Genomic DNA, 22,580 nt, shown 5'->3' with positions numbered 1-22,580 from the left:
TTGGATCAAAATAAAACTTAGCTGACCAAAAAGAGAGAGAGATTCTGAACTGTTGGACCAAGAGGTAGTTGCAAAAGGTCCATTATTGTCTGTTGTTTACAAGGTCACACTACCAATATGTTTCTATCTGATTTATAATTCCTGTCCCGCTTTCCAAGAGATAAAAGTGAAACAGAAGCATCTTGTCAAAGCAGATTTCAGTAAAGCGCACCTTTTATGTGCTGACTTCATTTTAGGCAAACTTGTCTCAAGTGTCTAGAGGAATATCTGTGATACACTAGATCACAGCTCTGCTTCAGAAACTAATTGAAAGCTTACTCTGATATAAATCTAGTTACACATTTGTAACACTGTTACATAAAAATGAAATTAAAAGTTCTCAGAGCATGTATCACTCACCTAATCAGTTTGGACATAGCTGAAATATAGTGCATGCAATTTATAACCATCTAAGTAATCCTAGAGACTTCATAATTTTTCTCCTTTCTTTATGTGCCTTCTGTATAGCAGGGACCAACTGGAGAAGTTTATGTTCCCTTTTCAGAAGTCCTTGAGTTTTGATAGATTTTTCCATATTTATTTTACAGCTAAGTCCCCAGCTGTCACTTCTTCTCCGATAAGCTCCACTAAGCTTATTAAATATATACATGTTTAAATATATACATGGGACTAAATTGTTTTTACATATACTACTATAGCATTTTGGGAGGTGTGGGGAAAGGGGGTGTTTAAGTGGTGGTGTGCTAAGTAAACAAACTAAGTAAACCAACACCCCAATTCCTTCCCTCATTTGACTTTTAAGTTCTCTAGTGATAATGCATAAACTTTCCCCTAGGTCTTAGATTCATATTTGCTAAGCACAGTCAATGCCTTATATTTCATTCTTGTTATACAACAGATCATTCATTACACACTTGCTTGTTTCAGTTTTAACAAAGGCTGCATAGTTCTGCTATTCTGCTTTCTTACCAGCTGTTGCAGTTATTGGCATAGCTTTAAATTTCACAGAAACATCTGAAAATATTCCCCCAGTTCTGGTCACATTAATGATTGGTCCAACATAGTTTTCAGCAACTCGCACAGCTGAAGCTGAAAGCTGAAGTGTTCCAAAAGCATCATCATTGGCATCAATAATCACATGAGCTATTGTCTCACCCACTAAACCAAGTCGAGGAGAATTTTTAACTGAAATATAAAGAAAACTTAGTGAGTGGTAACTGAAATGATTACTATTCATGGCTATAGAGTTCATAGGCACACATGTAAAATTAGCCGTCTCTAGTTTTCATGAAAATTATCTTTTTTGGAATTGGACAAAGCATAACTACAAACCACATCAAAATACATGTGTCTAAATTATGTTCTGGCAGAAAATCTGAACATTATTCTACTATGCTGTGGAGCATACAAGCCATAATTTTTTGAAAAGATGAAGTACTGTGAATTTATTTAATTATTTAACCATAAGACTAATAATAAGATCAATACAGTTCACAATAATTTCAGTTTTACTTTTGATATGATGAAATATAAGTAAGATTTTAACTCCAAGTGGAATTATATTTGAAGGTACCCCTTAATCTGTGAGCAAGGGCAGCAATTAGACATGCCAAGAAGCTCTGAAGCGCAAATGGCTGTAAGCACACTCAGGCTGTAATGACCCGAATTTATCTGAATGAGAAACTAAGTAAACATTGTTAACACTAAGAAAGCAGCAGGTCACTTTATTTAAATAAGACTTTTTTGTAGTTTAATTTAAAAAACTAGCTTATCTATTTCCTACTACTGAACTTCCAGAAACAATGCTAAATAAATATGTATTAGTACATAAACAAATATCTTAACATATTTAGCCTGAAACACTTTGCATAAGAAATGCAAAACGGATAAAGAAATACTCATACTTTTTCAATAAAATAGTGTGCCAAAGGAAATAACAGGCACAAGTCAGGTAACTAAGAGATATCTTAAGTATACAGTTTGGCAGACGTTCATTGGAGTTCATTTGTCTTGCTGCAGTTTCTCCTGTTATATATAAATACTGACCTTCATAGTTAAATTGTAGGTTTTATGTAAGACACTTACTTGGCCGATCCTGAACTTTCTTGATCAAAACAACACTGCTTAGCTCCACAAAAACAGATTCTGACCTCTCAGGATCATCATCATCCAAAATAGGCAAGGATATTGTGGCCTCACTTTCATTGGTTGCAAAGATCACATAACCTGTAACGGGTATATAGTCTTTTCCCTCTATTGCTCTGACAACATCAGGTGGAAGAAAAGGCAACTTTTCTTCATCACCAATAGTTCTGTATTTCACCATTACTGTACCAAGGAGACCACCGCATCTTACAACTGTCAGAGAGACATTTTTTGTTTCTTCCTCAATTTTTATTGGTCTGTTTTGCTCAGAAAAGATGAAGACTCCATATGGATCATCGTTTGCTAAAATAGTTACTGTTGCATTAGTATGATATCCAAGACGACCAAGGGACACATTGATGATCAAGACTGAAAACATCTTATCCAATTCAGGAACATCATCAGGAGAAACCTGTAATGTAATATTTGCTCTCACTTGGCCAACATCAAATGTTACATTCCCATACGTAGAGACCAGGTCGTTGGTGAGATCGCAGATTATGATCCAATGCAATGTCACCTGAGATAAGGTCCCATGACTTCTCACAACCTAAGAAAAACATATAAAGATGTGCATATTTTTGTTCTATGAGAAAGAAACATAGAAGTGTGAAATGTAATTAAGCAAACACAATAGCATGATGAATAAAAGATATGTCTGTGTTTTAAAGGCATGTCATTTTTATTATCTCAGCTCTGGAGAACTTGTATTATCAACACTTATTTTAAGACAGTAGTCCCTTGATTCTAAGTAGGTAGAAGATTTTAAGTTTTTGGATATTATTATTATTTTAGTTTCAAGCTGAATAATATACATTAGCAAACACTGCATGACTGGAAAAACAAATATTCATGACAAAGTTGTTCTAAACCCCACAAACTAATGACAAAAATATCAGAGAACACCAGTAAAAACAGACAGAAGAGTACAATGCAGCAATATGAGACTCAAAGCTTCCTAACCTGCAGCACAACATTGCTATCTCCATCTTCAGGCTCAGTTCCATTCACTGAAATGGACTCAGCACTGAACTCAAACACACCATGAGCATCATCAGAAGCCTCAATAGTCACGAGGATGTGGGATGCAATTCCCAAGCTAGCTGTTAAATGAGAGTTCCAAAAAGGGTTATTTTTATCTCTTATGTTTTCTTACATGAAATAAAGCAGCTGAAGAAATATGCTACAAAAATACAAAAGAGAGTATGAAGTATTTGTGCTATTTATCTTTGTTTTTTTCTTTTTAAAACGCATGATAATCCCCTGTACGTAAAAGGAGCTGACTTTCAGTAAGGCAGTCCTCTCAGTCCTTCTGAAGAACTATGTAATAAAAAAAAGTATTATTTTAAGGGAGGAATGAAAGTAAAATTACAGGTTTAATGAATGAAAATGGAGTAGTATTTAGGACAGTGAGGAGTTATACTATAAACCACAGTATAAGAGGAAAGACAAGATGAATGCAGATCTCATCCTGACATAAGCTGAAATGAAAAAAACCTATGACCAAAAAAACCCCACCAAGTCAAGTAAATCCTGCTTCTAAAGATATTGTCATGGTTGACATAACTTACTGCTCGGAGAGAAAAAAAGAGTCTCGCACTAAAGGAAACTATTCCTGGAAACAAGTAAAAGGGAAACAGAATGTCAAAAAAAAAAAAAAAGAAAAAAGAAAAAAGAAGGAAAAGGAAACAAAAAAAAAAAAAAAAAGAAAAAAGAAAAAGAAAAGAAAAAAAGAAAAAAAAGAAAAAAAAGAAAATATAAGAAAAAAAATTAAAAAAAAAAAGAAAAAATATTACTCTACTAGCATTTGGGTGCTCATATAACATTTTTACATTTTTCAGGTTTTCATTTGAAGTCCTATATGCATAGGGTTTTCCTATATATTTGATGTTATTTCTTCATTTGGAATTTTTTAATCAATATTAATTATCATTGTTTTATCCATATCATGACATAAATAGAAACATGAAGAAAGGAAAGAGGAAAAAGATGAAATTATTTCATTAAAAAATCTAACACAACTTACTATATTTTAAGATTATTTTTGCCATGAAGGGTAAATTATACATAGACTATTATATCATATATTATCAAAGGTAGTTCTAAAATTGCCTTCAATTTTAAAAGTACCTTTGCTTTTCCTCCCGGGAAAATTTGACAATGCTCAGACAAAGATAATTTTATAAGCTTTAATTCTGAAATTGCTATATTGTATTTTACAACAATATAGTTTTGATTATATATGAGCCTGTTGTACTCTGCTTTACATAATACACTGACTACTAATGAAATTACACCTAAGTTAAAATGGAAAAGAATTTTTTTTTGTAAAATTTTAAGTGAAATCTAGATTAATAATCTCTAACTGCATGTAAAGGAAGTTGCATCAAGCATAATAATTTATGATATCTATTACACTTAAAAATAAAATACAGGATTAATCAAAAAAGCTTACCATGTTGAGGGACAGTTGAAAAGAAGAAATCCATGTTCCCATCACCACTACCACTTCCATCATTTCTAAAGAGCTCAGAAACTTTAAGATGACAGACATACAGATACATACACATATATACATTTATAAATAAAGGGAAAGCAGAAAGTAACTTACACATTTCTGGATAACACAAAAAGACAGGTGTATTTTAGGAAAGTGTCAATTTTCAAAATGAATTTCTCCTAAAAGCCAGAAAAAATATTGAATATGCTACCTCTTGTTTAATTTATCGCACTGGAATCATAAAAGGAAGTCAGAAGGAAGGAAAACACATGTAACTTTATCTTTTTTTTTTACCTTTCTTTCTGTGTTCCCTCTTTCTCAATCCTATTGGAGAAATTAGAAATGGGGCAGGAAGGAGAGGGAAGAAGTGGCTCGACCCTATGAAATCCTCTTACTCTAATATTTTCTCACAAATCAAAAACTTGTGCCAGAAAGTCAAAAAAATTTGGCAGCTTAACTGATGGAGCCTTTATTCCAAGTTTTGTGCTTGCAGTGGTGTTGGAAAGCTTCAAAAAATTATGCTGAGGAAGTATCTGCATCTAGTAAATTACCAAAGTTAGCTCTAAGTTTTCTAACCAAAAAAAGTGAAAGAGAAAAGTTTGCTTAACTGAAACAACTACTTGACCAAAAATTCCACAGGCATGAAAACTCAAACTTTTATCAAAAGAATCTTAGCATAACACCATCATGCCACATTGCGGCACAGACATTCATGTTAATATGATCTAACTTTCTAGAAGGCATCACACTTGCAATTCTGAATTGATTAGAAAAATATCAGTTAAAAAGGCACTTTATGGCTCTCAATATTTTTAATTATTTCTTTTCCTCCAACCAGGAGGAATCTCCCTTAAAAACTTTTTGCAATGGAAATTTATTCTGTAAATCAAAAAATTCTGTAAAGCAAAATTGATTTTACATGGCAGGAGCACAGATGCTTTCCAACAGTTCTAAGACTAATGTCTCACAGCAAGATTTACACTAGCTTCTAGCTAGTTCTCCAACTCAGCTAAACTCTGCAGGCATCTCAAAACCCACAATTTTCTAAGGCTATAATCTATTTGAATAAGCTATAAACCAGTTTATTGCAATTTCTCCAGTTTCATTTAAGTGGTAGATAAAAAGCACACCTTTGGCTGTTAAACCTTAAATACTGAAAACTTGAAAAAAAAAAAATTTTTTTACATTACTTTATTTCCTTCTATCAACTATGGAATTATGTAATTTTAAAAGCAGCAATTGCCTTTGAATATATGGCAGTAATATACTTTTGAGATCTGATTGTTTACAGCAGTGATCAACAAAACATATGAAGGACAGTTTTTTCAGAAAAAGAATCACTGCTTTCTGGAGGGTGTGTGTTTAGAAATAATGTGGAAATAGTTCACAAGGTTAGATTTTAAGGGATAAATAAAGATCACAAAAATACAACCAGTGGGTTGATATATGTGCCTTACCTCCTCCCTCCGAGTTCAACAGCTCCACTTTAAAAGTTTTTTCTAGTTCAGGAATAGAATTGTCCGTGATGTTAACAGTAATGTACTTGTATCTTTCTCCAGGCTGAAATTCCATTGAGCCCCAAACAGCCTGAAATAGGACAGGTCATCAGAGTTTTGTTCAAGTTTAGTGTTCTCATCCAAATGAAAAAAGAAATAAAACCTCAATTCTTTTTCTCTTTATCAAAACATCTACTTTTCTTCACTTTAACTTTAAAAAATCTGCTGAGACTTTGTTATAAGAAATACCAATCTAAATTCATTGAATTATAAGCACCTTCATTTATCTACATTTTCTGCCCAAAGAGCAGTCAGAGAAGAAAATGTACTTATAAGCTATGTTGTTGAATATGTACAAGTCCTAGTAAGGACTAATATTATCTTCACCTGCATATGCACTTGTATGGTCATATAAAGTCTGATATACTTAGAAACAATAGGAAATATCCATTCTTCCTGAACTCACAATTTTCTTAAGGATATAAAAATCAAACCCAGGAGCTTTTCTTAGGAAACACAACATGCTGCACAGAAAGGAGGCAAAATGGACACTATGGGTTATATTTGTATAGTATTATGCATCTATCACAACACCATAATAAAACAAACTGTTTCTATGAAAAGAATCACAGCAGAGCTAAAATATTCAAACTGATGGCTATTTCCAGGACAAATAGCTTTAATTAAATTCTAAAATAATTACACACCTTGGCAATGGCCGTACCTGATAATCTTTAGGACTGAAAGCTGTAAGTGGCATTGTCCTGTATTCTATAAGAACTGTTCCAAGAAGCCCTTGTGCACGAACGACCAATAATCTGACGTGTCCAACTTCTTCTTTAACAGTGATATGGGGCACAGCAGAGGCTGGCACAATCATGTCATCACCGGGCTGAGGAGGTGGCCCCACTGAGAACTGCAGTAGACCTGAAAGACAAAAATTATAATTTACATGGCTTCTCATATAAAATTCAAATTATAATAATAAAAATTTAACCAGAAATATTTATAATATCTATATTTAATGTTTATGAAATTTTAAACATATTAAGATGCCTTTAGGATTCAATCATGCTATTTCCAGGAATGTACTATGTACCATTCTCACTCTCACTGATATTCATGTTAGTCTTAAAAAAACCATTTCCCAAGAATGAATTCAATGCTTCCCAAAAGAACTCAAATGTCATACTATTGGGTACTTATTGGTATAACAATGTTTAAATGTCTCCCTCTGGTACAAATCCTCATTTCACAAATTCTCATTTCACAAAAATGACCATAAAATTAACAATATGCAATGTGGTTTTCTTGCAAATGGGGATGATCCCATGTTTGGTTGGGGCAGCTTTAATCCCTTTTTTGTAGTATTTTCAAGAGTAAGTAATTTGACTTTCATTCTTGTATAAAAATTATGAATTAATCTCAAGTTAGATAAAGTGTATTACTTGACATTGCTTCCTCATCTATCTAGGCTAGGCAAATTTTTTACCTCTTGAGCTAGAAGTATATATAAATCTGCAATAAGACTGTATCATCTTCAACATTGTTACCATATGGATGGTCACTGGCTTTAATGCTGATATCAGTAGTTTCCTTTTCTGGATCTATACTTGCTCCACTGGTAGGAGTTGAACCTCGTTTTCCATCTCCAGACACTGCAGAGACCAATGTCACACGGAAATATTCATTTAGCTCCGGAATGTCATCATCAATAACATGCAAATTTAAGACCTAGAGAAGGACAAAATAATGGAGAAATCAAAGTATGTAACATACATCCCTTAAGATTTTTATGACCCTTTTGAACAATTAAATTTTTAGTCAATCAGCTGTATCTGCTCTGAGTTCAGAAAGAAATGTAGAGGACACTATTGCCCTCCAAATTATTTAACCTTATGATAAGTTTAGAATTCCAATTCCAAAAACATCTTTACCAAGCTGTCAGAGACTTTACAGCAATTAATCTAATTTAGAGAGCAAGTGAAGTGAGCTTTTAATGCCACCTGACACTTGAGGTTACAGATCATCCTACCATGTAACATAATCTGCTCTGCATAAACTATAATATTAATCTCAGATGATTCCAGCTTCCTATATATTGCGATTTGACAAATATATAGGAGAAAAAATTTAGGAAGCTGTTGTAGAGCCATGGGAATGAGTAGTTTAAAAATGTCAATGGAAATTCTCTTTAAGATTTTCACCTGATGAGCAACTGCTCCCAGTCTGTTTCTTAGGGCCATGACCATTAGGTTCTCTATATGTAGACCATATATTGGACCACATAGCAATGGAGCAAGAGGGCTCACCAGGTCTTTTCTACTTCTTTATGAAGTCAGGCCTCATCCATGCTGCCAGACTGGAAAAGCTTGGCAAATTTAACTTTAAATGACTGTATGTAATGCAGTAATACATTTCAGTAGAGAATTAAAGCTAATAAACTGCCAGGAGCATAATATTTTCCAAAATCACAAGTTTTTGCCAAGCTGTAATCAGTTACATTGTTTAACTGGGACCAAATCCACAGCTCTGAGTCACTGGGATCATTTCAAATTATGTCAGTAGGTTTCACTCAGTCCCTACTGACTTCAACAGAATGACAGAAGGAAAATTAAAGACAGTATTTTCTACTATCAATCCACCCTTTCTATTTAACAAACACCAATAAAAAACACATATGAACTTTCTATAGTATTGTGGTCCCACACCTCTTTTTCAAATAAATGTGAAATTCCCATGCTGTGGGTTGGGATCAAATTCACAGAAATACATTAATCAAAAGAGACAGAATATTGTTGCAGTGCGTCACCATTTCCTGCCTCACCTGTCCCATCCCCCTCAAGCATGCCAACCTTTCCCCCTCCCCTTTTGCCCTCCTGCCTGGCACCTTCCAGCAAGGCGTCGTGTGATTGGCAGATGGCCCCCAGGCCTGGGCTCATTGGTTTGTCCCAGCGTCCACATCCCCTGACCCTTCCCCTGCTCACACCTGGTTGGCCCTCACCTGTCCGTCCCCTCCCCCTGTCCCCGGGCCTTAAAAGGACACGAGACCACGCGGTCGGGGTCTCTGCCATGTCTCTGCCGTGGTTCTGTCTCTGCCTGTCTGGCTGGAGCTGATACCACATTCAGAGGTCTACCATGCTACAATAAAACTCTGGATCTAAGCTACACGGCAGAACCCGCTCCTTTTCTCTTCACCTTCATCTCGTCTGAACCTTTTCCACCAAAGGTAAACTGAGTTCCTATTTTGCCTGGACTTGTTCTGAGCGTCCAGCTGCAGCACGCAGCCAGCCAAAGGCATCTCTGGGGTGAAAAACGCCACAGCTGCCGCCTTTGGTCCAGCAGCGAGGCCAGACGAAGCCAGGCAGGACACACCCCGAAACATTCGGGTCTTAATATTTAATAGAAGATGGCTAACATTCTAACAGTTGCAAGACATTTGATTACAGCAGTGAATTTGACTGCTGTCTACTTAATTGTTGTGAAGATAAAACTGATCTCCACAACTCAGATGCAAAATCTGATTATATTCCAATTTCAGAAGTCACTGGCTCCACTATTCAACCCAGGACCACCTAAACTTGAAATATATATATATATATATATATGGGTATACATATATCTAATATATACATATATGTAAACATATTTTATGTGCAATTATTTGCATTTAAGTATTCATGTATGCACAGTAATGCCTAAACTGAGATGCACACAGATATATAGGCGTCTATCCTATCACTTGTTAGATGTCAAAGATGAAAAAACCCTGCAAAATGTAAAAAAAGCCATGTGAAGAAAAGACTCTTTAGTATGAAAACCTGTCAAGCATCCTCAGAAGGTGTTTTCCAGCAGGTTTGCAAAGGACAGAATTAATATTTAATAGGAAGGTAGGGTTTACCTCTGATCTCTGCCAAGGAAGGAATGTGATAGTGCCACTGCTGTTAGAAAAATCGCTAAGGGAGTAATTAATGCCCCTGGAATCAACCTGTGAGATAATGTAATTTATATACACATAGTCTAGGGCGCCCCTTGTTCGCTCCACAACACAGGATATAGTGGAACCCTCATCAGCAGCCTGGAAGAAAGCAAGAAATTGACATATTTGTTATGATCAAAGTAAATCAAAGGAACAAATATAAAAGTTTGAATTCTCTAATGCTATTCAAATGTTCAGAATTCTTTATGCTGTCATGTTACTTGCAGCACTTCTGGAGTGACAGGAAGCTGAAACTGATGTTGATGGCGGTCAGAACAATCTTAATGGAAATTGCAATAGCTTCTAGCATCTCCCTGAGGTCAGCCAGTAACTGTACCCTGTTGTTTCTTTTGGACACAAAAACAGAATCAATGTTTGAAATGTGTATATCAAAAGCAAAAGACTATACTGTTTTATATTAATGTCAGCTATTTTAATTTTAATTTAAAGAAAGATTTGGATTCCTCCTTTCCCTCACTAAAACCACTATGGAAAAAAATAGATACATTTAAATTAAACTATACTATTATGATTCAGAAAAAAACGGAATAACTTTTTGTGCTACAGTACTCTTTGCAATTCTGTCTTCATAAAGTACATGCCCTTAGCAGCAAAAATTTCACATATTTGGAACAAATCAGGTATTGATACTGGGAAAGTGTATTAAAAAATTTATGATCATCAAACTAAAATAGAAAATCATTTTAGTTGAAAGTTATCAGAATGAATAAAGCTATCTTAAGCATTAGGTAAATTTCAGAGCTGCTGTATAGCACAGTGCAAATACTGAATATGCCTTCAGCTGCTCAGTGGACAGATACAGACATAAGGAAATTAAACTACTGATAAACAATGCTATAAGATAAAGGCTAAACAATTAACATGCCACATAAATTTTTAATTTTGTGTCACGGTTGATTGCTGATCTGTGACATCACAGAATTACCAGTGGCATTGGAAACTGAAGGAATCCATTATGGTAGCAGATAGTAGGCACCTGGAAAACAAACTGAACCGAACCGAATACTATCATCAGTCAGGCAAGACGGTTGCCTTCAAACACATCATAAGGACTTCAGATAGAAAGGATGAACTTAAGAGGTCATAAGAGCTCCCAGATTTGAAAGCATTATGAATTTTTTTCCCAAAATAATCTAATAACAATAGAAATGGGTGTCATGTCTTCTCCCTCATAATGATTAAAAAACTAAAAAATTAATTACAATTATTTCAATCCCCTCAAAAAAAGATTCAAGTTTTATATACTGCATATATGATGGTCACCTGCATATTTAATGTTTAAAAACAGTAACTTCCAGCCAATATTAAGTGAATTCATATCAAATATGATGATGAAAATGATAATGATTTAATTTAAGGGAGGAAGACACTGGAACAGAACTCAGGAGAAGCAATTCCTGCACAGCACAATCGCTCACCACATGCTGACCAAAACCCAGTCCATTTCCAAACAATGACCAACTGCATTCCAGGTAACTCCCCCAGTTTATATGCTGCACATGACATTCTGTAATATGGAATGTTCTTTTGGCCAATTCAGGTCAGCTGTCCTGAACATGCTCTCTCCCATCTTTTTGTGAAGCTCCTCACTAGCTGAGCATGACACAGAAGTCTTCAACCCAGGTGAAGCAGTACTTAGCAACAGCCAAACCATCCTTGTGATATCAACATTATTCTCATCCTGAATCCAAAACACAGAACTGTACCAGATACTAAGAAGAAAATGAACTCCCTCCAAGATGACATCAGGTTACAGTCTCAGAAGTTACAGAAGTAGAGGAAAAAACTGTTCTACGAAATTTTAAGCCTTAGTTTTCAGTTTGTGTAATAAGATACATTTTCTTAATAAAAATAATTTGGAGGGGATTAAAAAAAAGTAATATCGGAAATGCTAGAGTGACTGAGGCTGTATGAACAGAACTTACACAATTCCAAATTCTAGAAAACTTTGCTTGACTACAGAAACTAAAAATGTAGAATCAAGGCCCTTCAAAGGTTAGTTAGCCTTGCCATTAGTTTGACCTCCTGTAGCTTTTCTTATGAGCATCTTACCTCAGGAATACATGGTCCAGTGAAGCCAAATAAACCATTAGCATTATCACTTTTCTGTATTCTTAATCTTGCTGTTGTGTTTTCTTCTGAAATTCGAGCTCCACCACACACAGAAATGAGCTTTAGGATGAATAACTCCTCTCCTTCTTCCTCTTTATCATCCTTTGCAGACACAATGAATGATTTATTGGTTTCTCCTTGCCGATATTCCAAATACCCAGAGACAGGGTGTACATCACTCTTTGCAGGAGTTGCATGGAGTTCATAGATCTCTGCTTGTGTCAGTTTTCTCTCATAAAGCCTTACATCCTGCATTAAACCTGTGTACCTGCTGTTGCCATTGATTCCTGCTCCAATTCTCACTATTCCTGGACCTGAGAAGAAAATTAGAATTTTTCTCATGTTATTGGGTTCAAAATAACTAATATATGTAATTATTTAATAATCTGTGCTAAATTGTTGATTGTCCCTGGGTTAATAATCACAATTATCTTGAAATGTAGACTGGGAGGCTCCTGAAGCCTCATCTCAGTGTTACAGGTAGATCATTTCAGGTCAAATAATTCCTTCCTAGATGCTTCCTAGATGGTTCATGTTTTTCATCCTACTAATTCTATCTGCACATTGTCGTCATCCCTTATCTTAATGAATCTTAGAAACGTCTCTCTTTCCATTAAAAAATTTCACAGCCAGCTGCAGCCTATCTCAATTTTGTTTTTCTGAACACTTGCTTTACCCATTTTATCTTTCTATATTTAATGTGTCCTCTGCTAGGACACAGAATCCATTCTGATGATCAGAGTATTAGCTACACAGGACACATGCTTATACCCTTATGCACTGGAAGAGAGGCTTAAGAAATGTAGACCCAGTTCCAAGCACTTTTTACAACCGCTTTAACATTTCTTTCTCTCCAGAAAATTATTCTATTCAGCAAATCAGAGGATGACAGTTCTCTTTTTCACAAATAAACTAAGCTGATAGCTCATACTCCTGTCACTCTAAAACACAGAGAACATATCTCTTCAGCTGGTTTTTGATTTTGGAAGGAAATGTGCCACTGAGTGTCACTTCTAGAAACAAGCAACCACAACTGCTAATGGTCCCAAGACACAAAGCAGAGGATGGTGAAAAAAGCCAGGCTACAGCACCCACTGTATCTAACATTAAATGGTGAGAGATTAAAAACCTCAGCATATATTTCTAGTATATCCAGACAGAGCTTTATGTTTGTGCACATATATTCAAGTAGATGTATATGCATTTAACATCACTGCATGTTATTAAATTTTCCTTCTTTGATTACAGAGGAGCCTGTACTCAAAAATTTGATAATCATACACTGCCTATCCCCATGAAAGAAAACCTGTGAAACTGATGGGGAGAGAAAGAAATGAAAAGAAGGAGATTACTACTATGAAAAAGAAGCACATGGAAGAGTGAGGAAATGCAAAAGAAAGAGTAAACATAAACATATCCCTACCATACAATACCTGACTTGTTAAAGGAATTATTGTGATGCTCATTGCTATGCTATTTGAGTGTAAAAGTCCATAATGGTTATGTATGACTAAGTCACATCTGAGAATATCAAGTTAGAGGAACTGAAGTACATATGCTAATGTTATTTGGAACATCATTGAACAGATGGGCAAAATTTTCATATATCATGTAAATACATGCATAAGTAAATCTAAACCCTGAAAATTCCATCGCTTAAAAAAGTCGTGGTTTAGCTGTAATATAATAACACAACTAGAATCAAAAACATTATTGTATTTTGTTTCAGAAATCAAGAGAAAAAATTCTTTCTTAGCCACAATACTGTAAATCTAATCAAAATCTTAACTGTAAATATATATAACTATATGTATAGCTATATATCTATAAGCCTACATGTGGAAATATAATTATTAACTATTATTTTTAAATTATTGACATTCAAGCTCCCTTACAGTTCTGATGTTTTTTGAAAATTTCCCAGCTCTTACTTCCATTTATATGGTTTTTGAAAATCCCTAGAATTTTCTATGAATTGCTTTTAACTAATCAGATATAATAATTTCTGAATCTTGCATACATCTTTCAAGGAGCTAGACTCTTCCATATTTTGCAGAACTTTACATATGAAGAACAATAATACAACCTATTGCCTCACCATCAGCAATTGCTTCTCCTTTAAGGCTCTTAACTCCTCCTAGAACTGGAATTCCATCCATGTAAAATTCAATTATACTTTCATCCAGAGTAATCAGAATGTGAACCCAAGTACTTTCATCAAGATATTTCAGGACTGTTGCTTTGGCTATGTATGTCATATAGGATCCTAATGCTGTATAATGAAGCACTACAGAGACATGAGAATCATTTGTTTGGATTTTCACACCATAATATAAGGTCCCATTGCCATCATCCTTTTCAACTATATAACCATCAGTATTGACATTAGGAATTAGCCATGCTGAAAATGTAAAATTAGTTACTGCAGTATTTCCATCATATGGGTATTCCAGACCAATAATTCCAAATGCATCCTTTTTTCCACTGAAATACAAAGCATCTGTTCCACTGTGATGGCGTCTCATGTGCGGCTGAGATTGCACTGTACTTGGAAATGATCCCAGCAACAAGAAGTCCACCATTGATGGTAATCCAGCTTGAAACGTACTGGACAGTATTTCCCAACCTAAACGGACAGCACCAAAAGTGCCTTGACGTCTCCAGATGGTGAAGTCTGTAATATAGGAAAGATCATCTTCAGAAAGAACATCTTCTACTATCTCTCTGTCCTGACTCTCTGGATCTATAACGAAGACTCCAAAAGGGTCATCATTGAAAGGGATCATCACAGTTACAGCAAGGCTTGTGTCAGACAACTGCCCACCAGGACCAGGAGACCCACCTATATAATGGAAATTAAGAGTAAAAGTTACTGGTCTGAAAAAAGTTACTAAGTATTTTAAAATGTTTAAACAAAATACCTTTTAAATAGGCCTACATCTTCTTTAAAGTGTCTCTGAACTCTTAAAAAATTCTCCAAATTTAGGATTAAGATAAATTAACTGTACTGGTTTTAAAACACTATCGAGAACATTTTCATAGAAAACAAGCCATGTTATTTTTCAATTGCAGAATATAAATGTCTTTCAGTTAAAACAAGATGAGCTCAGATCTCCTGAATTAGTAATGAAATAGGTTGCTTTTGTTTCATTTGAAACACATGGGGTCAAATTCATTTCTCATTGTACTCCAAGGTTTACACAAATATGAAATGACAACATTTGGTTCATTGCCTCCAAATAAACAGAGATTACCCTGCAAAATCAGTAACTAGTTGTGTGTTAAAATTACTCCTAAGTCCTGCCATTAGCCACCTACTTCTCCACAGTAAGAAGATCATGGTATGACTGTAGAGCCTCCATGCACCACTAAGTAGGAAATCTTCTGTACATGCATACGGATTTCACTTACAGAAATGTCAACATATTTTCAGTTGTATCTCGGCACAGAAGACCATAAATAGTACTGAGGTGGAAGGAGTCCAGCAGATTTGGAACTCTACTCAGTAGCAGGCCTGTAGTGGTTGTAATTTAAGTGATATGAAGTGGTAACTATTTGTATTTTAGAGAAATTTCTAGAAAAAAGCAAACAAACCAGCCAATCTCCATTATAGTAGATACGCATAACCTTTTATACCTTCATTTTGTCAGCTCTACACAAAGCTCTACACCTCTGAAATCACTAAAAGGCATCCTTTTTAAAGGTCTGATTCCAAAACTGTGTTCATATAGCTAAATTAAAGAAAAAATGAAAAACGAAACATAAAATGTCATCAGAAAAGTATAGGATGACATAGGCATCAAGGCAAAGCTCTTTGCAGGATTGTTTTCTTTTTAATTGATTAAATATAATAATTTTCTACCAGATAGGAAAGGAATATGGAAGAGAGTACCTGAAATGTTCACCAATTTTAAAATGTAAAATTCATTGAATTCAGGAATTTTATCTGAAACAGCATGGAGCACTATCTGCTTTGATCCTTCACCATCCATGAAGTACACAGTCCCATATGTTTCATTGAACTCTTCTCCTGGCTTCAGTGTAGAGTCATTATGAAACAGCTGCCAGGTTAATGACACATTCCCAAAGTGTCCTCTATGTCTCAAAATCCTATTCAGAGACAGAAAGAGTCAATGTCCTGGCAGGTATGCATCAGCATTCTCCATTAACAATGGAAAACATAGCATTCTCCATTAACAATGGAAAACATAGACTAATCATCCTTACTGTGGAATATAGTATGCATTGTCCTAAATAAGCAAAAATAACAAACAGAACCATGAACAATAAAACAATCCTCTTAGAGGGCCTGCAATTTCACAATATAACTCTTCATCAAGGTATACCACAGATGTCTTAGAAAGAAAGTAATCAATGAAGGTACATGCAAAATAGCACTGTTTAGATGAACATCAGTTCCTCTTGCACTTCTATTTTTTAATAAAAAAATTAATCTATAATTCAGCAAATTAACATCAACAATTGTGTTAATTGGCCACTCTTAGAGAAGAAAGAGAAGGCATTTACCTACAAGTATTTTTTTCCTTTAACCATTAAGGTGCCTTAACCTTTTTTGTATTGTTATTTAATTTCAGTTATATAGTAGGTCCTTAATGAACTTGATTATTCCATATTAAGAATTGAATAAATATTAAAAAAAAGCTTTTATTTGTTTGCATAGCTATCTGGTAACATAATTTCACTAATATCCAAAAGGTATTATAAGTAAAAACTGAAGAACTGAACTGAACATAAAGAAGTTCCTTTATTAACAAAATTTTTGCATATAAAAAGAGCATTTCTGTTTTGCAAAAGGCAAAAAAAAGCAAAGCATTATTGTACAAGTCTGAAAAATCAATTCAGTAAAGTAGTCTAGGAACAGAAACACAATAGGTTTTTACCGCTTCCAAAGTTTTCTTTTGTTGTTATTAAGCAGGGCGTTCTATTCCTGTGGTGTAGCACTGCAGCACTGTTGCAGTAACTCCAGTTACTCTCTTAAAAGCTCAGTGTTGCCACAGGTGTTCTCACTGATTGGTTTATAAACTAGTCTGACCCTTTTCTTAAGTACTAAACAAAAGTCAAATCCTTTTGGGGGTATGGAAGAGACAGTCTCCTAGTAAATATATTTTATCAATAAGGACTAAGCAAGGTAAGATGTTGGTAACCTTGGAATTATGTGCTTCTATAAAGCACCTGTATACAAATGTGTTTAGTTCAAATCATCACCCTTCACACCATCGATTTAAAAATAAAAATTATTAAGGACTAAAAAATCTCTAAGGGGCAGCATAACAAAACCAGCGACAGAATATATATTTAATATACTCTTTTAACAAAGATTTAAATTTTTTAGATGTGCAACACACACATAAAAATTTAACTCACAGTCATAGGTATCTTCTTCAAGGCCTTAAACAAACAATCAAATCAAATAAAAATATATAGAAGATAATTAAACAATTGTGAAAAAGCCTCTTCTTAAACTGCGCACCCTATCAGATTTATTGTGAACCTTTGTTTCTTTATACACTGTCTAAAATTTTCTCATTGAAAATCAGTATTTTTGTCAATTTATAACCACATTCTCACTTTAAGAACATAAAAAGGTCAGATGACATGAAACTTAATTTCTTAATCTTTCCCTTTCCTGAATACATCCTAGCAGCTACAGGCCAGACTAGGGAAAAATATATTCAGCCTAGAAGAAAGGCACATCTGGACTTTGAGAACAGCTCCTATCTGCAATTTACAGATAGAAGAAAAACAAATAACAGAAAGAATAGAGTAAAATAGGTTTTTTGTAGGGTAATATTTCAAAGGGGGATGCAAGAAGAAATTAACCACCACATAGCTGTATTTAGCTGTATTTTGAAAAGATCTTTTTACTTCTCTATTGGTCCAGATTATATTTGGCTCATTCATTTTGATGCTTCTGAATACACACTCTCATGAAAGTATAACAAAACCCCCTTTGCTGTAATCTTATTTGTGATATAAAAAAGCCCCCTGTGCTGCAATCATACTTGTTTATATTTTAACAGGAATTCTGTACTCATTTTAATATGCACAGTCTACTTGATAATATAAGAGTTGATGTTCGATGTTTTGTTGATCCTCAATATCTCTGCAAATAATTTAATCCAAAATTTGGTGAAGCTATTTTTCTAATAAATTTTAGCAATGAAAAAAATAAGACTAGATCAAAGTACTATTCATAAAATAACACACACATCAAGATATACATACATGTATTCCAAAAAGGGGCAACAATATTATTTAAAAGTTACTCACAAAAAAAAATTACTTTTTCCTTCTTCCACTGGCTTCTCTAGAGGTTCTAAGGAGAAAATTCCATTAGGATCATCATTTGCTTTGATAATAACTGTAGCCACTCCAGCATTAAAGATAACAGTATCCCCTAAAAAGAGGGTGATTAATTTTATCAAAACTGGAATCAGAAATGGAGCTAACTCTAAAATTGAATGTATTTTCTTCTCACACCAACAGCTTTCATGCAAAGAAAGAAACAAGCAGTGATAAAACAGTGCAAACTAATATTTGAAATATTCACTAACAGACAAATCAGAGTAAAAAATTGCAAATAGTATCTGAGGCAAGGATCAAGAATGTAGATTTGAAAAAAAAAATGTGACATGACTAGAGATGATGCATTCCTGAGAAGAAAGGATTGTATGAGAGGCAGTACTTCATGTTTGGTCAATTGGTCAGGTCAGAAGAAAAAGACATGTATTCAGAGATCCTAGCTCTCCTTTAGACCTTCAGCAGAAATATTGCACTTTAAGAGATTAGTCATACCCATATCACAGCCTATCTGAAAGGAAAAAAATATAAGATACCGGTAAAGTAAGGAAATTAGTAGTATTTCTTTGTGTATATTAGCAGAGTAGGGACATTTCAACACTTCTTTATGTCCACAAAGGTACATTATGTTTTCATCTCCATCCTAGTTTTTGCCCTTTTCAAAAGCACTAGACTTGTTTTTATTCCAAAGTGAACAACCCGTTTTAACTTCATATACCTCTGTTTGTATTTTCTCAGAGGTATAACAGTCCAATAAAATTTTCAAAAGGGATGAGATGATCAAGACCAATATATACAACAGATGATCAGATGATAAAAAGAAAAATAATAATTTCTTTTTTTTTTTTCCTTTTCAGGAATTCATCTAGGAATATTCTGGTTTTTGCCCATTCTGGCAGAAATATGTGAAAGGAGGAAAGTCATCACATGTTTTCAATAGAATGGTAAAATAAGATACCAACAGATCCTGAACAAAGTTAGTTGAGTAGAAAGAGAGCACTGAAGAGAAAATTTAAGACGGGAGAAGTATAGCTTTGTCCAGTAATTTCCACGAAGCTGCTGTTCTCTAAGAGAGCTGGGTATCAGACTGAATTATAGCTGGCCTCGGGAAACACGGGAAAGAGGAACTACCTTATACTCAGATAACTGAGAAAAATTACCTATTTATTTAACTTATATTTTCTTACTGATGAGTTAAAACCCCATCTAATTTGGAGCATTTGGAGCATTTAGAAAGAGATTCCAACTCAAGTTATCTTTGCAGGACAGTTTCAGCTTTATAGTTTAATTTTTGTTTCCAATTAAACAATTCAAGATCAAAATCCAAACACACTGTACAGAATTTTTATAGAAATGTTGATGCAAACCTTATTCATATAATGCCTGGCATTTATACATTGCTTTATGATAAGAACAAGCTGGTAAAAAATAGAGAAAAAAGAAAAGGAGAGTTACTAAATATATATTAAATCATTGCTTTTACCTGTTGAATTCAAAAGGAAGATATAAAACACTTCATCAGTTTCAGGGGTGTCATCATCATTAATATACACAGATAAGGTCTGCTCTCTTTCTCCAACATTGAACAGAATTAAACTCTCCTTTTCACTGGGAACAAAGTCTCCCTCTTCAGCTGTTGCATCCCCATTAACAGTAATGTACTGAACAGCGACAACAGTATTAGCAGATCCATTCCTTAGGACTGTAAAGTTTGCAACACTCCCTTCTGTAATGCTCACTGTCAGAGGTTCTGAAAGGATACAAGCAACAAATTCAAGTTCAAGCCTAAGCTTCTTGCATGCAGCTTATTCACCTAATCCCCCATAAGAGGAAAGAGAAGGCGCGTGCAGTTAAAGAAGGGAAAAACTTGCAGGTAGAAGAGAATATTATTGTCCTTAGCTACCTAACGAATCCAAGAGCCATCAAAAAGAATAATGACATAAAATGAGAAAAAATTCTTAAGTACAAAAAAAAAAAAAAGCAAATGCAATACAACAAAAACAAAAAAAGTATGTCGTATAACACTAGCTCCACTAGGATTAAGCTTTTTCAATAACCTGGTCTTTGGATAAGATCTGTATGGGGTAGAATATGAATTCAAAATTTAAAAACAGTAATATCTAACCTGCAAAATAAATGGGATCATCATTCCTTGTAATTTGTAAAAATGCACTGGTTATATTGCCCAGTCTTGCTCCACCAGTGGCATTGAATAATCTGATTATGAATACCTCCATCTCTTCAGGTACCTGAATGACAAAGTATTAAGAAATTAATTTGTTGCACATGAAACAATGAAGAAATTAAAAGGAACAGCTGAGGAGGTTAACAAAACAGGGTTCCTGCATGTTGCTGTTTATTTCTTGATTCACAAGTGTGCTAAGAAGGAAGAAAAATGACAGTTCATACACTCACACAAAAATAATCATCACTCAAAAATCTTTGCAAATAAAACCCCTCATCTTTACTATTATATAGATAATCCAAAAGTTATCCTGCAGTTTCCTGATGCTGATGTAACTTATTTTTACAGCTATGTTTATTTATTTATTCCTTTATTACTAATTATTCTCATTCTTTCTTATCTTACTTCAAATACATCAGCATTAAAATATTAGATTAGGATTCTTGCTATCAAAACAAGTGGTTTACTTAGTATTATAATTTAAGCACATGACTACTGAAAGATTCTAACTTTTTGGTTTACAGATATGCACAATGTCTCAAATTCTCTTATTATTTACTTAAGTAAAATCACTTTTATCCAAGTATTTTGATTTTTCTCAAAAAAATCAAGTTTCTTAAAAAATAGATACTTCGTAAATTTCAATGTTTCAGCACTTCCTCTTCGCTCCATATATTTACACAAAAACACATTACTAAGTATGTTTTTAAATATTATTACCTCATCTGGTAGAGAGTAAATTGTGATATTTTTTGAAAACTCCAGATTATCAAAGAATATAGTCCCTTGTTCTGGATAGATGTCATTGGTACATGTTGGGTCAACAATCCAGGACACACTAACACTGCCATAGTTTCCTTGGTTTCTTACAAGTCTGTAAGAGGCTGTAAAACGTAAACATGTACAGTCAGTGTGCATCTCCAGAAAAACAACTCAAAATGAAAAAGGTCAGCAAAGCTGAAATAAAGAAAAAGGAAAGGAAACAGTAAGTTAGTCCAATTGCAAAACTAATACGCCAAGTGCCCTACACAAAAAGCCACATAATAATAGACCATTACAGCAGTAAAGACTTGTATCAACTCTATTGGTACAATAGAGATAGATAAATTGAAATGACACATATGAAAATTTAGCTCATTCTTCTTTCACATAGCACCTCATGCTCACCAAGCAGTACTACTACCACCAGGCTGTTCCTTGCAAGTAAATAAATTCTCTGTCCCTCCTGTCTGGTATATTCTCAAGCTATATTTTAACTGGATTGATCCCTTGATAATAGCTTTCAAGGCCCATCCTCCTCCATACTAATCTCCACTGCTCATCATACTGTACCCCCCTGGAAACTCCTGAGTCAGGCATTGTCCTACAAAGGTGAAGTGGGGAAAAGTAGCCTTGCAGGAGCAGACAGCAGAGAAAGCAGTTACTCTAATAAAAAGAATTACCAGCATAGATGATTTCTCCTTTACTTTCCTTTATTGTTACTGATAGTTCATCAGGTAGAAACTGAATGACACCATGTGGATCATCATTCTTCAAAATGGTTATATTTACCCTTGTGGCATTCCCCAGCTTGCCTGACATTTCACTGTAGCCACTGAGCACAACAGCATATGCCTCATCCAACTGGAAGAGGGAAACTCAGTCAGAATAAAAAGATTTATTCAGCAGAAAGAGAGGACAATTTCAACAAAAGAAAATTACCCACAGTTTCTACATGCACAACGGTTTTGTACATCTTTGTCATCTGTAACAGTGGAAGTAAAGATTTTAAAAACACTGACATTAAGGTAATTTAAAAAGAATTTGTCAGCTTGCATTATT

The 22,580-nt window shown here is 34.4% G+C and overlaps 1 protein-coding gene across 9 annotated transcripts in view; it reads right to left on the bottom strand.

The window, feature by feature from the left end:
* Positions 1–22,580, bottom strand: part of ADGRV1 (adhesion G protein-coupled receptor V1) — a 288,663-nt gene that overhangs the window by 217,990 nt on the left and 48,093 nt on the right. For 8 of the 9 annotated variants that reach the window (XR_011682574.1, XM_071448717.1, XM_071448721.1 and 5 more), the window contains 16 exons: positions 22,202–22,382; positions 21,480–21,643; positions 20,700–20,823; positions 20,058–20,324; positions 18,545–18,671; positions 16,146–16,363; positions 14,352–15,095; positions 12,194–12,567; positions 10,043–10,219; positions 7,695–7,875; positions 6,866–7,068; positions 6,103–6,232; positions 4,601–4,681; positions 3,109–3,248; positions 2,086–2,695; positions 970–1,185 (listed from right to left, as the gene is read on the bottom strand). Coding sequence is in view for 8 of the 9 variants with exons in the window: in XM_071448717.1 (XP_071304818.1) it covers positions 970–1,185; positions 2,086–2,695; positions 3,109–3,248; positions 4,601–4,681; positions 6,103–6,232; positions 6,866–7,068; positions 7,695–7,875; positions 10,043–10,219; positions 12,194–12,567; positions 14,352–15,095; positions 16,146–16,363; positions 18,545–18,671; positions 20,058–20,324; positions 20,700–20,823; positions 21,480–21,643; positions 22,202–22,382 (3,937 nt within the window). In the remaining variant the exon portion in view is untranslated. Of the gene's footprint in view, positions 1–969; positions 1,186–2,085; positions 2,696–3,108; positions 3,249–4,600; positions 4,682–6,102; positions 6,233–6,865; positions 7,069–7,694; positions 7,876–10,042; positions 10,220–12,193; positions 12,568–14,351; positions 15,096–15,664; positions 15,747–16,145; positions 16,364–18,544; positions 18,672–20,057; positions 20,325–20,699; positions 20,824–21,479; positions 21,644–22,201; positions 22,383–22,580 lie in introns of those variants that run through there. The other variant, XM_071448724.1, reaches the window with a different exon arrangement.

Source organism: Agelaius tricolor, unplaced genomic scaffold, assembly GCF_023055355.1.
Source record: "Agelaius tricolor isolate 1412-34295 unplaced genomic scaffold, bAgeTri1.0.p SCAF_27, whole genome shotgun sequence".
In the NCBI taxonomy this organism is placed as follows: Eukaryota; Metazoa; Chordata; class Aves; order Passeriformes; family Icteridae; genus Agelaius; species Agelaius tricolor.
Note: the sequence above shows the minus strand (reverse complement) of the source record. Positions and strands in the feature narration are given on the sequence as shown.